This window comes from Hippocampus guttulatus, chromosome 1 (genome assembly GCF_054856545.1).
Source record: "Hippocampus guttulatus isolate MCC_2025c chromosome 1, RoL_Hgut_1.0, whole genome shotgun sequence".
Lineage (NCBI taxonomy): Eukaryota > Metazoa > Chordata > Actinopteri > Syngnathiformes > Syngnathidae > Hippocampus > Hippocampus guttulatus.
The window spans coordinates 35,984,638-36,001,897 of record NC_141261.1 but is presented as its reverse complement, the minus strand read 5'-3'; the positions used below and the strand labels follow the sequence as shown (position 1 = coordinate 36,001,897).

Here is a 17,260-nt window from a genome sequence, read left to right as displayed (position 1 = left end):
GTTCAAAATGGAGCTGGGTGATACGAAAAAAACATCTATCACAACATAGGCCATTTCCTAACACCATACAGACAAACCACAATATACATTTTCACTTATTCTATTAAATAAATAAATATCATACAGCATACTATGACTGGTTACATTTTCTCACTTTATTTTGAAATGACATAAAATAGACCTGTATCAAAAGAGAAATGCATCCAGTGGTGCTGCAAAATAAAATGATCAAATGTAAAGAGAAGCACGATCGCCGTCATATTTTTATCCAAATGTCGCCATCACTGTAAACAGGAGGCATACAAAAATGTTTCTGTACTGTGATGTAATTTTGAGAACATTTATTGTGCAGACTTGAAAAGTCTAATCAAAACTCAGGACTCGTATGGAAAAAAAAAATCACATTAGTAATATATGTCTTCAATATACTATTTTCTTTATCGCTTATCCATCCATCCATTTTCTAATCCGCTATTCCTCACGAGGGTCGCGGGCATAATGGCGCCTATCCCTGCTGTCTTCTAGTCGGCAGGTCGAGATGACATCAGCAGCTGTCGTAGCAGCTAGCTAGCAATGAGCTACAGCTGGCTACGACTGCGCATAAAAACATTGCAGTTTTGCTCTTAAATCAGTAATTACAGCCTCCATGGCGGTGAATAATCACAAAAGGATTATAAGGAGTAATTAACAGAGGGAAAGATGTTATAGTAAAAGACTGAAATTAAGTGCTTTGCGTGACTTAGCACACTCGACAAGAGGTCTTGGTGGAAGCGCTTTGTGCGTCCAATTTTGAACAGCAAAGAAGTGTAACAAGCGTCAGGCGAGAAAATTATGCAAAATAATCCGACACACACAGCTAAACAGGCAATGATTGTTTTGGGATATCGTACATCACCTGACCCAAAAAGGGACCAGAATCGGACATGTTCAAATTCAAACAATGCCCAACCCCATTCACCATTCACTCTGCCAAGGCCAAACATTAAAAGTCATAGAAGCAGCTGCTGAAGCAAATGGAAAGAAGTACAAAAAGTACAAATAATCAAGAAAATGTGAGCCACCAAACACAATGTGTGTCAAGCCATGGGGCATATCAATTGCCAGAATTTCTGTGGTGACCTTCGAGCATCAGCGGCAACATGCGGCATGGGCAAACCGAATAAAACAACAGTGACTACATCAAACAATTTGTATATTTAATCAACAGCCATAGCGAAAATGCATTGGAATAAAATGATCATTAACCCCCCCCCCCCAAAAAAAACTATTTTAAAAACCTAATTAACATTAAATATAACATTTATATTATGAGATATATATTACATTATGTCGACATGTTCACATAATTTCACGAATGAAAAGTAAAAGCATGAACATCGCTAGCCATTCAGGTCTATACACTTAGCATCTACACCAAGTACTAGCCTGCTTTTTTTCCGCTCATATTGAAAGCTGGCTATATTGTACTATTTTCTCCTGAATTGTTTGTCCATTTTTTACCTGCCGTATGTGACATAGTAAGCACATTCTTAGAATCATTTGACTGAAATTCAGCTGGACAGATTCAAAAACTGGATTGACTTGATATGTATTGGGTTGTGAGCATGGCTCAAATCACGTTCGTCACGAACGCAGTTTATCTCATATCCTTGGTTAAGCAAACATTTTCTATGTCTGTCAACAGCTACGCTATTTCCGGGTTAGTTCAAACAACACGCCTGCCTCTTGATTGCATCCGTGAATGGCTGAATCTGCGTTCAGATAATGAAAGCAATTTAGAATTCAAGAGATGTTAAAATTAAATAAATGACACACACACACACACACAGACCCCAGAATGAACGAGGTTGTGTTTGCTGTGAAATCTTATTTTGCAGATCTGACTGATGCCAATACATCACCCGAATTATGACATTACAGTCAATCACCTATTTTGCATAAAATGCATGTTATCTCATGAAGTCTTTGAAGTCTTGAAGGCTCGCAATTAATATTTCCACCATGTACACCTGTACCAGGATATGCACTGACATTGTGTCCTTCCTCGACCCTCTACAATGGTTTCTTTGTCGTTTTGCAAAATCCTGCAAACTAATTTAAGTGTGTGTCAAATGGCAAACTCTTGTAGCCTTCTAGACAAAGGTCATCAATTGAGTCTTTTTTTATGCACTTATCTCTGTTAGTAATGCATGCTGGCTACATACAGTCTGAATAAAAGGGGAGACTAAAAATCTCAATGGCTGAACTACAGCGGGTCCTCGGTATACGACGACTCCCTTATTCGTCATTTTCAGCACAACGGCGTCACGGGGCCCATGAGAAAGTATTGCCATGCTACCGCTGCACTTACTGTTCGGAATGTGTATGCTTTGGTCTAAAAATGTTCTTTGAAATGTTTGCCCGAATTATGACATTAATACTGCGTACGAGTTGGGTGATGAAGGACTCATGCGCGTTCCGACCTACGTACACGTGCTTCATTTTTAAGTGTGCGTCAAGAAAGAAGAAATGTGCTTTTTTTTCTTTGACATCTTACAAGGAAATTGCATTTTGCAAGCTACGTGGTCAAGTACGTGAACACAATTTGGCAGTATCTTAAACAGAAAATAAGGGCAGGAATGCAACAATAGCGTCCGTGGCTTCCCAGCTCTTGAGCTCTTTCGACCCTAATGCTGCAGTGCACCGCCGCCATCTTACTTCGCTTTTCTCCATCAAACGACTGAAATGCCTCGCTTTGTCAGTCACATTGTTCATTTTGTCGCGTCTACACGGTCGCTTTGCTTGGCGTCTTAACGCCGTGGGGATCTTTAACACTTAATGCGTTAGTCGTGTCGCCTCATTTCACTCCAAAACACGCCCACTCGCCTAAAATTAGTATTCGGTTCCTAGACAAGGGTACAACATTTTCACTTAATAACCGGAACATTATTTGTAAACAACGGAAAAGGCACTCTGTCACGTTTAGTCGTAACAAGATAAACGTGACAGGGTATAAATTCACTGACACTGCGGTCAAACGTAAGCTACTTCTCCGAGGTTAAAAATCAAAACATAAATTCGAATGGTCGGAAGGGGCAGGGGGCTGCAGCCACAGGTTTGACCTGAGGCTTTCACCACAATAAAAAAGAAACTCATGTGGTCACACAACATGATTGCATTACGGGGCATCCGCATCTCTCATATTTATCGCTTGATAACAATTTGAATGCGGTTTGTGCTTGGCCAAATATCAAAGTCAATTTCGGTGTTGGAGAAGCCAATGCCTAAGGTACACTTCCGGTTCTTTTACAGTTAAAACGGCCATCATCTCCAAAATTGTATGTTATGGCCTAGCTTTGATATATAAGGGTCTACGTGACCAAATGTTATAAGACTGTAGTTTCTACCGTTTGCCAGCCAATGGTCATTAGCAGCCCGTTGGGGGCTTCCTTGATGATAAGATTCAGATGTTGTGAAAGGCTTGGACGTAGAGGTTCCGGTCCGGCTGTGGCTAACATTAGCGGGTTTAGTTCCAATGACAGCCGCATTGTAACGGAATGAAAACAGCTTCTTACCTCGGCAGCCAGAGTCACCGCCGCAATGGCCAGCAGCATTAAAGCCACTCGATCCCCCATGTCGTTTCGTGGACACAACGCTCCTGTGGGCACTAGTTCTCCGAACAGTTACAGGTTTCGTGGGTGCGCGACTACGTACGTTCAGCGCCTGCAACGTCTCCCGTTGTCAGACTAGGCTCGAGACCTGAGCTGCACAGCTGCTCCGTGTCGGATCACGTGACCACGGAGGAGTGGGATAAGCGCGCACATCCCAGCTGTCGTCATCGAGCCGCGCGCGTTCACGCAGGTATCCACTTGTCTAAGTCTGTCTTTCGGTCAGAAAAAAGCAAACATTTGGAAATAATTCCTAATCAAGATAGTTCTATTCTTTCCAAATGTTTCCAAACACATGAAAGGATTCAAATTCAACTCTTGCGGGAAAACTGTGAGAACTGCTGGTAGTTGGCATGCACGCGCACACACCTCGAAAAAATAAAGGTAACACTAAAAACGCATCTTAAATCTGAATGAATGAAATATTCTTATTAAATACCTTGTTCGTTACATAGTTAAATGTGCTGAAAAAAATCACACAAAAATTATCAATAGAAAAAAAATTCACCCGGGTCTGGATTTGGAGTCAAACACAAAATTATATTGGAAAAACACACTACAGGCTGATCCAACTTTGATGTAATACTCTTAAAACAAGTCAAAATGAAGCTCAGAAGTGTGAACCTCCACATGCTTGTATGACCTCCCAACAATGCCTAGGCATGGTCCTGATGATATGGCGGACGGTCTCCTGAGGGATCTCCTCCCAGACCTGGACTAAAGGATCCGCCAACTCCTGGACAGTCTGTGGTGCAATGTGGCATTGGTGGACAGAGTGAGACATTATGTTCCAGATGTGCTCAATTGTATTCAGGTCTGCAGAACAGGCAGGCCAGTCCATAGCATAAATGCCTTTGTCTTGCAGGAACTGCTGACACACTCCATCCACATGAGGTCTTGCATTAGGAGAACCCCAGGGCCAACCGCACCAGCATATGGTCTCACAAGGGGTGTGATGATCTCATCTCCGTACCTAATGGAAGTCAGGCTACCTCTAGTGAGTAGATGGAGGCCTGTGAGCACCCCCCCCCCCCCCCCACCCCCAAAGAAATGCCATCCCACACCATTACTGACCCATTGCCAAACCGGTCATGCTGGAGGATGTTGCAGGCAGCATAATGTTCTCCACGGACTCTGTCACATGTGCTCAGTGTGAACCTGCTTTCATCTGTAAAGAGCAAAGGGTGCCAGTGGCAAATTTGCCAATCTTGGTGTTCTCTGGCAAATGTCAAACATCCTGCACGGTGTTGAGCTGTAAGCACAACCACCACCTGAGGCCCTCATACCACCCTCATAGTCTGTTTCTGACCGCCCTCATGGAGTCTGTTTCTGACCGTTTGAGTAGAGACATGCACACTTGTGGCCGGCTGGAGGTAATTTTGAAGGGCTCTCGCAGTGCTCCTCCTATTCCTATTCCTCCTTGGAATAAAGGCAGAGGTAGCAGTCCTGCTGCTGGGTTGTTGCCCTCTTAGAGCCTTCTCCACATCTCGTAATGTACTGGCCTGTTTCCTGGTAGAGCTCCATGCTCTGGACACAACGCTGACAGACACAGCAATTGATGTACCCTCCTGTTTGAACTGCACCACCTGAGCCACTTGTGTTGGTTGAAGACTCTGTCTCATGCTACCCCTTGATTGGAAGCACTGCCAGTACGTATTGAAAAGTGACCAAATCATCAGCCAGAAAATATACTGAGAAGTGTTCTGTTGTCACCACCATTCTGTGTGTGTGTGTGTGTGTGTGTGTGTGTGTGTGTGTGTGTGTGTGTGTGTGTGTGTGTGTGTGTGTGTAACAAAGAAGAATGGTTGCAATAATCATAAAAGAACAAACACTTTTTTTCTATTTAATATACCAGGGTAAAAACATATTTTAGAAGAAGTCTTCATTTTTATTGAGTAATTAAATGTTCTTTTCTGAGTTTTGCATTTCAAAATGGGTCAATTTGACCTTTTAGGGTAAACAGCACACATTCATGTTGGCAATGAAAAAACAGGAAGAAGCTGAGAAAGAAGCCCAGTTGACTATTACTGCCACATTTTGTTGCATCTTGAATTCACAATACCAATAATTAAAGCCAAGCAAGGCAGTCATTTCTGCACTAAAAACGGTTACGTCCCATCCACCATTCAGAGTCACGGTGCAATCACGTTATTAAAACAGCAGTTTGAATCAGCACTACTGCACTTCATGTGATAAATGTTTCACAATATTGAAGTTTCAGAATGACTCAGCATGTGACCTCAATTCACCCTCATTCTTTTCACATTGTTTCAAGTAAAAGTGGGAAAAGAAATATCATTTTCTACCCTGCCTTGCTTTGTTCAGAAATGCATTTTCCACCTGGTTACATTCCAGAAACAAGGACTGATGAAAGAATTAAAAAATTCATTTAAAAAAAACGATTTCTTAGACTGTGACGATTTTCTTCCTGGTGTTCATGCTTGGAAAAGTAGTCCATTCACCCATTTCCCCTCAATTTTAAAAAAGGCAGCTCAGACCCTTTGAAGTGCACAGCCAGAGCCTAATAAGCGTTTGGTTATGGCTGCAGGCTAGCACAGCAAGTTGCAGTGCCTCATTGTCCTTTCCGACATCGTATTAAATTATTATTAATTTCTTCAACGCCATGGTCGTTTTTCATCTACTCAGCGAACAGTTCATCGCTCAGCTAACCTCAGTGCTGAATCATTATTGCACTGAGCCCTGCTCAACACACCTGAGGTCATTCTCTTGCTTCCATAACCAGGCCACGAGAGCTTCATTTCAGCCACTCGTTGAAGATCCATGCAATCATTTGTTCGTGCACCTCGAGTAACGAGGAGGAGGGGAGTTGCTGGCCGGCCCTGACTGAATCGATGTGAAAGGTGGACGGTGCATCTCAACGTCGCAGGTGTATGGAGGTGGCGGACCTGGGTAGAATACAAAAAAAAGTACGGATAGCTTTTGCTCAAATATTTAGTTAAACTATGTCCGTGATCACATCAATATGTTGCTTCTTGTAATAGACGTAAAGATTGCGTTATGTTGCACCGTCAGCCGACATTACATAACCGTTACCTCGGGTTGCTGTGGTTGGTTTTCCATTTCAAAACAGTCCCGCAAGGATAAGAAAGCGGTATAGAAAATGAATTGATGGATGAAACTGTGAAACCGATATTAATCAGAACGAAACACGTTCACAAATAATGGAGAAGTAACTAATGTTAGGGCTATGGTCATGTTCAGGAGACTGATGCCAGTAAGAAAAAAAAAGATTTGTTGTGTGACACTGCAGGAGCCTGAGCTAAAGGAAAATAATAGGAAACATTATCGATGCTAAAAGGTAGAGATGCGCGGATAAATGTTAGCGCGGAGCGCCGATGCGGATTTGGAACTGGGAGTCGCGGCTTGGAGTTTGAAGCGGATTACGTGGGACAGGAGAAGTGAACGAATCTCTTTTCGTCAATGGACGCTACAGCTTCGTGTTTGCTTTCAAAACTTAGCTTGTAGCAGACGTGTGCACATTTTCAGCATGACGTCTCTGACCCACTGGTGAAAGGACACTTTGATCCTCTCCTCTTTCATCTATAACTGCTTCAGACAACAAAATGTATGCAGAAAAGTGGTGAAGATTGCACGACTGTCTGTGTCCTATGTGTTGTGTTGTGTTATTTTTGTTATTTTGACTTCAAAATGGCGCCGCGAGAGTGGCTGCCTTTCCAGCAGCTCCTATATTTTGTTGTTCTACTTCTTCCTTTCATAACTTTGCTGCTGTGAATTGGGAATTTCTCCATTGCGAGACTAATAAAGGTTTTCTTATCTTATTTTATCAGTGTTTTATTAAAAACCTTTTTAATAAATTATAAATTCATCCGATTCCTAAATAAGGAACCTTTGTCTCTCAGATTTAGTTAAAGCAAGTTAACTTTCACGTCACCAAAATGATCTTTTCTTTTGTACATTTAATGTCAAATATTCTGGAATAAACCCCTACAATGCTGCGCCTCATTTAATGAGACTTTTCTGTCCTCTAGCGGTCAAACAGTACAGCCGCATATGATACACGTAATCCCGGCACGGTTGCTTTCAATTATCCACTGAAATATCACAGGAGCTGAGACGAAAGGAAAAGGAGTTTGTCAACCCCAGCTCCAACTTGAAGCCTTCCTGGAAGTCACGTTTTTCTTAACACCGGCAGTCCAGCCCCCTGGCAGTTGAAATTAAAAATGCCAGGCAAGGATCTTTGAAAATATGATCTTGACTTCTAGTTTCCAAAAGAAATCCAAGGTGGGGTGCATTTTTCATTCTTCTAACCACTTAATGAGCTGCAGACCCCCCCCCCCCCCCACCCCACCCCCATCTAAGTGTCTGACTCTGTAACACCAGTTTGTTAATGTGTGCGAAACATGATCACAGGCATGCATGGCAGAGCCAAATTGTCAGTCCGGTCTTGCAAGAAGGCAGAATGAAAGGTGATAAATAAATGATGAACATGCAGACGATGTGCCTGCAAGCTGACTTGCAAACACTGCTGCTGAGTCGTAGTCCCCCCCCCCCCCCACTCCAGCACAAAACATGCCGGTATGGGGGTGGTTGAAGAAGTATTTTCAGGATAAGAAAAGAGCAGCTTTGTGGTTCCTCACACAGCGAGGGATAATAATAATAATAATAATCATGCTTTTACATGGTGCTTTTCTGGACACTGGTCACCATTAATTGGCGAGAGTGAAAATATTTCAAACCAGTATTTTACCACTTACTGTAGCTAAACAGTTGTGCCTGAAACTCAGGTGGATCCAATATCATGCTTCCTTTTGTATCTTGCCATCTACCTGGGGAAAGCAGATAAGCTTCACAGAGGATGCATTTATTGTACTGAAAAATTGTGCCTCATTGTTTGGCACAATTTCTACGCCATCGATTTCCTTGCCATCCTGATCCAATCCACCATTTCTTTTTTAAATAATCATGGGACTGGCTATGGCCGAGCTTTGGAGCGTTACAGGGGGAAAAAAAAAGTGAACGAGTTGTCAGAATTTGTGATCCCAGAAGCGATACAGTGAGCTGTTAAATCTGTGCTTACACCTATCCCCAATCCAAGTCCTTACCATCACATTTTGACAAAGCCTAATTTACACTTTTAACTAGCGGTGTAACAAAAACTGATTTGAACCAGAAAATGTAAAAGATGCGAGTGTATTGAATCAAACTGAATCGAATCGTTCCACTTGTTCCACAAATGTACAATACAATACTATTGAGATACGTACAAAATTGTATTTTATTGGACAGATATATCTTTGACTTAGGAGGAAGTGGCACATATACAGTCCTGACAATTTTACTCAAATGTATATAAAACGAAAACAAAAAAGTAATTGCATCATTCACTCTCACCTACTTTCCCAAACCGAATCGTAATCCCACTGAGTTGAACCGAATCGAATCTTTGCACTTTCAAATAGAACAGTCCTTGCATCGTTTCACACCACATGCCTAATAAACCACATCAAATTGTCTTTTGTAGAGAGATGCACACCCCTACTTTTAACTTAAGCACTCTTCTTTCCTTTTGCTGTCAAACTCCTAAAGTGCATGCCATAGGCAACACCACCCCTTACGGTCACAAATTACAATAAGGGGAGTCAAAGCTTTTTTTGCAACAGGGGCACTGACGAGGAATTGAACCCTCACTGTCTGCATGAAAGGGCTCAGCATGTAGCACTACACGTCAGACTTTAAAAAAAATGCAACTGACCCATGTCTGTAGTTTGGACAGCTGGTGATAACAAACTGTTACAAAACGGCCAAATAACTAGGAAGTAGTTCATGCCCCATCGCTTGTGCAGTTCATTCACTCAAGTGTTAACATTGTATTGTGTATGAAAATCTCTCTATGATTTCAAACAATTGTTAATATGTTATACGTGTTAGACTTAAATGGAGGGGAGTGAATTTACTTCTCAGCATGTGGCTGTTGGTCACATTAAGGCGGGGGTCAGCAACACGCGGCTCTTGAGCCGCATGCGTCTCTTTATCCCCCCCTCTCCGTGGCTCCCTCGAGCTTTTTCAAAAATGTTTAAAAATGGAAAAAGATGGGAGGGAAGTATATCTTTTTTTGTTTTAAAATGGTTTCTGTCGGAGGACAAACATGACGCAAATATTATTAACGTTCTCCAATGCTGTAAAAATGTGTCGAATAAATATTAAATGTCAACATTTCGAATATTTGCATCATAGCCTGCGACACACGTTTCTATTAGCAGGGCGGGATGTCAGTCAGGGGGCTGTTGTAAAAAAAAACACATAAATAAATAAATAAAAACAGCTGCCTTTCATGTACAATTCACAGAGGGTACTTGCTAAGAATGGGAATCTGGGCGGCCAAGAGAAACCTTTTTAAACGGTACACGTGAGCTACGATAGTTAGCACGCTGCAAAGGTGCGTCCCGTGCCTCGTTCATCTTAGCGGCCGTTATAGCTGTTGCTCATTACGGCATGCGTGTGTAAGTTTGTGCGTATGCGCGCGTGCGCGGTAACAGGTTGATTGCGGGAGGTTGTTTGTTCGAAAAGTAGATCTTCCGTCAAAAAAGTTTGGGCACCCCTCCTCTACAGGATGAACTGCAGGGGGAAAAAAACTTTTAATCATGAACGCTCATTGTGTATTTGTAGCCAACTTAGTCATGTTGATAGCAGGCTAATACAGCTCATATAGATACATACAGCATGTGTTGCCTTCATTATAAGGCTTTTTATTTTTTGCGGCTCCAGACATATTTGTTTTTTGTTTATCTTGGTCCAATACGACTCTTTCAACATTTTGGGTTGCCAACCCCTGCATTAAGGAGACAGGAAAAAGGACTAATGAAGCAAAAATAGAGATTATGGAATATAACACTGCAGCATGCATTGAGCATTTCAATGGAACCTGATACAGAAGGAGATTTGTAATTTGAGTGGGGACAAACCTGTGTCACAGTGTTGATGCATGATGTGCTGAACACACCGATCCTGGCACCATGTCCATTTTTCATGTACATGCACACGCACAGCAACAAGACTGCCATTGCGTCCAGTAGAAAGACCACACTGAACACATTGCCAGAAATGGCAGTGCCCCTGGAACACACAAACAGTCACACATGAGCAGGAGGAAGCAATATCAAACAAACACTTTTAGGTTGTTGCCACAGTGACCGACTGCATCTTCTGATATAAGTCAGCGGTGTGACGTGGGCGTGAGCACGAACAGGGCAATTCTGGTGCCTGTGAATCGTGTTGTCAATGTCAAAATAAGTCAGCATGTAGCCTTAGTGCGGGCTACAAATTGAAGAAAATTTGTGAAGAAGGCCTAAAAGAGTCAGCGTTGGGAGTGATAGTGGAGAGAAGTACTTGAGTCACCACACAAATGCATGTCAGCAAAGTCAAGTTCTGGTAAATTAAAAGACAGTTGTTAAGTGAGCTAGCGGTTTCACTCAAAACTTAAACCCACTTTTTCCTGAAATCAACCGTTTCACGTTGCATAAGAGCATGCCGCCTACATAATTGAGCTCGGAGCAGCGCAAAGGTGGTGGGCCTTTCGCAGAAATACTCAGGACAGCCGTGGCACTGGGCTTCGCTACCACCTGCAACACACCATGCATGCAGTTTATAATGGAGCCACCACAATACAGTGCATGCATTTTAACAACAGTAATTTAAGCAATTGACATCCTTGACTTATTAATCACTCTACAGTATTATGTTTGGCATTATGAGTTTGCAAGAAGAGGAAATGCCACTGTTTTTGTATGGCACCTTTCACAAATGGCTAAAATTATTCTCCATCAGAAAAAGAGGAAGACAACCTCTCATGAAATTAGCTGAAACTGACAGAAGAAGTCACAGATGGTGGAGTAGTATGTTTGCCTGACTTCGTTGAAGGCAGAGTGGGTTCACTTCCCATTTGGTGACTGTGGTGTGTCTCTGTAAGTGCTCTGTGACTGACTGTCAACCAGTCCAGATTACCATAGTCAACTGGGATAAGCTCCATGTCCCATGACACCCCTACGTGAGCTGTCACCTTACCGTGGTGGAGGGGTTTGTGTGTCCCAATGATCCTACGAGCTAAGTTGTCTGGGGCTTTATGCCCTAGGCAGGGTCTCTCATGGCAAACAGATCTTCGGTGAGGGACCAGACAAAGCGCAGCTCATCGACCCCTTATAATGGAATGAAAAAATTGGATAGCGTTTTCCCTTGCCCGGACGTAGGTCACCAGGGCCTCGCTTTGGAGCCAGACCTGGAGGTGGGGCTCACTGGTGAGCCCCTAGTGGCCAGGCCTACACCCATGGGGCCCTGCCGGGCTCAGCCCGAAGAGCCAACGTGGGTCCCCCCCTCCCATGGGCTCACCACCTATGGGAGGGGCCAAAAGGGTCAGGTGTGAATTGAACTAGGCGGCGGCCAAAGGCACCTTGGCGGTCTGATCCCCGGCTCCAAAAGCTAGCTTGAGGGACACGGAATGTCACCTCTCTTGCAGGGAAGAGCTCAGTGGCTGTACTTTGGGGTTCACACCGGTGGACGAGAAGGTAGCCTCCCTCTGCCTCTGGATTTATTTTGTGGCTATGACAACAAAAAAGTCGAGAGGGTATGCAGTTTTAGAATGTCAAATGTTACACTGACATTCGCAACCTATTATTTTCCTAAATAGTCTGTATCTCACTGAGTGCATGCACATAGCATTCTGTTTTTTGTCAGGGTTCATTCAGTGTTGCAAACAGTGTTCACCAGACACCCCCAAACAGTTTTGTTGTAAATAGATTTTATTATCACCATCAAATTTTGAACATGTCAAATTTCTTTGACAAGAAAAACTGTTTTCATTACGACCATTTGCAACAGTGAACGAACACTGATGGAAAAACCAACATTTGTTTGTAACACTTGTAAACCAACACTTGTTGAGATACGGCTTTAAAGGGTCACATGAAGGACATTTTTTTATTCAACTCAGAGCATGAAATCTGTGTGGTACTTTGTCAGAGATTTTCTCGGACAAAGTTAAAGAAATGACTCGGCACACAGGAAAATTGTCTTCAATATCGGCGGAAGCGGATCTCTGAGAGCGAACGACGGTTAGTTGCTCCGCGATCACACTCAAAGTCCCGCCACCGCGAGTTCGACATTTTATTGTAACATATGCAAAATACAAGAAAAACACTGCCCCCGATATTTGCATGCCGCACCCCCGGTCCGGCTCCTCGGTAGTGATTGATTACCTGTTTTTCCAACTTGAACCACCAGTACATTGGCGCCTTTTCTGGCTGGTCTACATCGAATTAGCATGTTGCAGACTTTGCGAATGGCCAATGTCGCCTGGGCGCGACGGGTGTTCTCAACTCGTCTTTTGTTGTTCAACCGCTGTTCCCGAATTATTCATTCCCCTTTTGTGACCGAGTTTCGCCCTCTCCCCTGTGATCGCCCACCTGTATTGACGTGCTAATTGTCTACTTCAACAGCCCTCCGGCTTTGTGCACAGGAATTTGGGGGTGCTGGATACGCACCCAAACGTTTAGATGTGCCCAGATTAAATGAAACTTTAAACATGATACAATTTTGCTCATAGATTCCTCTAACATACTTTCATGTGATTGTCAGCAAGAGAGCTTCCTGGGTGGTCCTTGCACGCCTTGGCTCAACAAGCACTAGAAATAGGCTCTCGGGGTCCCCTCAACCCCACCCCTTTTTCTAGGCTTCTACACACCAATCTGACGTCGGTCAATGTGGCCAACTGCAGCGTCAGCTCATCAGGCCGGAACGCACGCGCGCACACACTAAACACAAGGTTTGGCTTTTAACCAACACATTGGTCACAAAAGCAGTTCCATAGTAATAGTATTTTAGTTCATAACCTAAATTGAGGGACAATATCCATCCATCCATTTTCTGATCCGCTTATGCTCACAAGGGTCGCGGGGCATGCTGGAGCCTATCCCAGCTGTCTTCGGGCAGTAGGTGGGGTACGCCGTGAACCTGCTGCCAGCCAAATTGCAGGGCACAAATAGACAAACAACCATTCACACTCACAGTCACACCTAGGGACAATTTGTGTGTTCCATTAACCTATGGTGCATGTTTTTGGAATATGGGAAGAAACTGGAGTACCCGGAGAAAACCCACACAGACACGGGAAGCCCATGCAAACTCCACACAGGAAGGCCGGAGCCGGAATCGAACCCTGCACCTCTGCAGTATGAGGCCGACGCACTAACCAGTAAACCACCGGACAATACCATTAGACACCCCCTCACCCCAAAAAAACCCATCACCAATGAAACAAGTAAAAATGAGTTTTCTCAGTCTTTTCCATCTCATTGCCTGTGTCCTCCCTCCAGGGGTTTTCCATGAATCTCCTCCTTTCTTTAGTCTTCAAACAATTCCTTTTGCGACGCTTCGCAGTAGTCACATGGTTGAATTCTGCATCATTATTCCCCAAAACGTATCACCCAAACTCATCAAAACAGAAAACAATGCTTGGAAGCCGCACCGTTAGTTGCCCCCATGTCTCTCCCACACCTCTACTCTAAACCTGCTGAGCTTTTCGTTCTCCTACCCGAGAAAAAAGAGGGAGAAGGCGGAGGAGTGGGTGTGGGAAAGAGCAGTAAACTCTGAGATTTGTATCCTTGCGTAGGAGCCAAATCGCGCACGAGCCTTCCCAATATGGGCCCGTCAAGTAGAGACAGGCCAATGACAAAATACAAGTGATAGTATTGTTCACATTCTACACATGCTACAAGGACTTTACTATTAATCAGACACTTTGAGTTTGCGGAAAAGTTATTTGTAGATGAAAAACATTTTTTGGGCTCAAGCGCTCTTTTGTTTGAGAGGCTGGAAACGCACTGGTAAACTGAGAAAATAGTGTGTCTGCATTGTTCATATTGCCATGGTTTTTGTGTCAATATGGAAATATGCGCAATGTTTGTTCAGTACCAGGTCAAATTTGTCAGAGAGAAGCTTTCAAAAAAAGGAGAAAGGATGTCTCAATATGATTTATGGTTATTATCAGTGACACAAATAGCGGTACAGTTGGTTGCAGTTGAAGCTGGAAATGTGTGACAAGGAGTTGACACTGAGATGCTACATGTTAATAAATGCTGGGCCAGAGCAAAGAAAATGAACATGTTTTTATTATAAACACCCACATTTTAACAGTAAACAAGGTTAGTAGAGGACATTGCAAGCTTGCTTTGTTTGGTACAGTTCATGACCAAAATAAAATCTCAAAAAACTCCCCTCTACCATTTATCCATTCTCTATCGTCTGTCATCTGTAACCGGTCATCTACACTTGGGTAAAGCTCCCATCCCACTGAGCTGCGAACAATTTTTCAAAGGTCGTGAATGTTGCTTTCTCGTCAGGGTTTGTTCAAGGTTGCAGATGTTTGCTAAATGGTGTCCAGGCATTTGCCTCTGCTCTTGCAGAGGCTCAGAATCAACGAGTCCACACATGAAAAACATGGTAACCCCGTGTCCTCTCCTTATCAATCCACAGGTAGCATAAAATGTAATACTCTGCCTTGAAAATGTCTCTGCAGTTAATGTGAATACTTACAATCGTGGGGTAATTGTGTGACATGAGTTCAATCTGAATCAGAATTATGCAAGAAACACGCAAGGAATTTACTTCCCAGTTACAACCCGTTCAGAGGATCATAGACAAGATAACAATAACCAACATGGGGGAGACAGAACGAGAAGCCTTGCGGGTCAGTGTTAAGCGCCCCGATATCTTACATGTGAAAGGAAACAGTCGGGAAGAGGAGGGGAAAAAAACAGATAGACTCCAACCATTCTCCTCAACAGGAGGATGGTTTGAGTCAGAGAAAAAAAAAACTCAGCTCATGTAGCGTACATTTAAAAACACAGTACAACAATTCTCAAGACTTAACATGAATACAAGCAAAGACTTTGACATTGCACCTGCAGCTGCAAGGCCAAAACCTTATCAGTCACCGGCTCAGGGAAGTAAGGAGAGGAAAATAGGGAGATAGGACTCGCGTCCGTGTGTTTTTTTTCATCCAGTGAAAGATAACAACTTACCACCACCACCACCCTTGTGAGGATAAGCGGATCGTAAAATGGATGGATGGATGGTGTATACCGCCACCTACTGTACAGAAGCACAAAGCATTTACATGTATACAGGTACTCAATGAAAGCAACACTGCTTGTGGTCAGCCAAGCAAACAAACACACAAGACAGGTGGGGTGTGTTTCTAACAGACTGGTCTTTGACCCGGTCAGTGACGATTACGTTGCCAGACAGAAATCCACCTACGTCAGTGCTTAGTCTGTCATTTTTTTTAAAGTTCCCCACATCATCGGGAAAACGAGCGTCCGCCACGGAGTGAAGGACCATCCGTCTGTCCAGAGGAAATGCCCACTTCTGCAAAATAGCATCACACTTAGCACTCTACGTTAGTACCTGAGAGTGGAAAGTAGGGAGAAGAGTTGTCAATGTAACCTGTTTTATTATTTTTTTTACAAGACTATGGCGATTTCCTTTTATTAATTAAACTCATACTGGCCACTGTCTGTAAGTTATGTACCCCGTCACAGCACCAGACTGGTCCCAGGCCGTCAGGACACCGTTAATGTCAGATTCTGTATACGTGGGTGAATACAGTCATTCAACTCTACGACCCACATGTTGCAGCAATGATCCGAAATGCCTTCCGGATGTTTCTTTCAAGCAGTAATGATGCTGAGGCATTAAAAAACAAGCAGGTAAAATGTAGGTCTCTCCCTGAGTGGCAAATCTGTGTTTTTCTTTGTCAGACTCAAAATGAGAAAAAGGGGATACGTCTATGTGCATTGTTATTCAGCTTCTGGGTGACAGCTTTATTTTTCTGTTGCCACTAGGAATGTGAAACGTGTGTGATTGCAGGAGTGTGTCAAATGTTGGATATGTAACATAACTTTCAAAGGACAAACTTTTCCAGAGTCAATATTTTATTCATGAACCAAGAACCAAATATATATATATACATACAGTATATAAAACATTGCATAAATACTCTTTATATTCTATACTTCCTTCTGTGATCTCAATAGCAAATAAAAATAATATTAAAATTGCCACATGATTATATTTAACAGGCTGTACAAAAATAAATATGTTTGGATAATTTGTACAAAAGAGGAAAAACTGCACAAACAGATGCCTTCGCAGAAGGCAAGAGAGACTTACTTATGAAGTAGTAGCAGGAGACAAGTCCCTCGTTAAGTCTCCACACACATATACCCATGTAACCCAACACACACACACACACACACACACTTTAACACACTTTCACGCACACACATGTTCTTTGGTTTTCGAGATATGGCTAAATGACAAAATACGAGGCATTCATAGAGAGAGAAAATGAGTGTAACAATGTGCCGCTGGAAAAAACAAAAGTGAAGTGCTACAGGTTTGTGATAAATAAGTGTTAACTAATAGTTCAGAATAAAACTCAATTTCCATACCTGATGGGATGACTAAGTAGAATATGAAATATGTATATATATATATATATATATATATATATATATATATATATATATATATATATATATATATATATATATATATATATATATATAAACGATCTCCAC

At 42.7% G+C, this 17,260-nt stretch overlaps 2 protein-coding genes across 3 annotated transcripts in view; both read right to left on the bottom strand.

Moving 5' to 3' along the window:
- The window catches only part of appa (amyloid beta (A4) precursor protein a), a 39,002-nt gene extending 35,223 nt beyond the window's left edge, over positions 1 to 3,779 (bottom strand). For both annotated transcript variants that reach the window (XM_086128331.1, XM_086128341.1), the window contains exon 1: positions 3,555 to 3,779. In XM_086128331.1, coding sequence (XP_085984457.1) covers positions 3,555 to 3,614 — 60 coding nt within the window. In that variant the 5' untranslated portion in view covers positions 3,615 to 3,779. The remainder of the gene's footprint in view (positions 1 to 3,554) is intronic.
- Positions 3,780 to 6,434: 2,655 nt separating this feature from the next.
- Positions 6,435 to 11,951, bottom strand: cyyr1 (cysteine/tyrosine-rich 1). Its single transcript, XM_086129737.1, has 3 exons — positions 11,878 to 11,951; positions 10,587 to 10,742; positions 6,435 to 6,558 (listed from the first exon to the last, which is right to left on the bottom strand). Exons 1-3 carry the CDS (start codon positions 11,949 to 11,951, stop codon positions 6,435 to 6,437), a joined length of 354 nt encoding a protein of 117 aa, XP_085985863.1.
- Positions 11,952 to 17,260: the final 5,309 nt, after the last annotated feature.

Coding starts and splice junctions, on each gene's coding strand:
- cyyr1 (XM_086129737.1), bottom strand. CDS start 11,951: ATGGGTGTAGGCCTGGCCACTAGGGGCTCACCAGTGAGCCCCACCTCC. Junction 10,743..11,877: donor GGCTCCAAAGCGAGGCCCTG/GTGACCTACGTC, acceptor TGTGTGTTCCAG/GGGCACTGCCATTTCTGGCA. Junction 6,559..10,586: donor AACACTGTGACACAGGTTTG/TCCCCACTCAAA, acceptor TTTTGTATTCTA/CCCAGGTCCGCCACCTCCAT.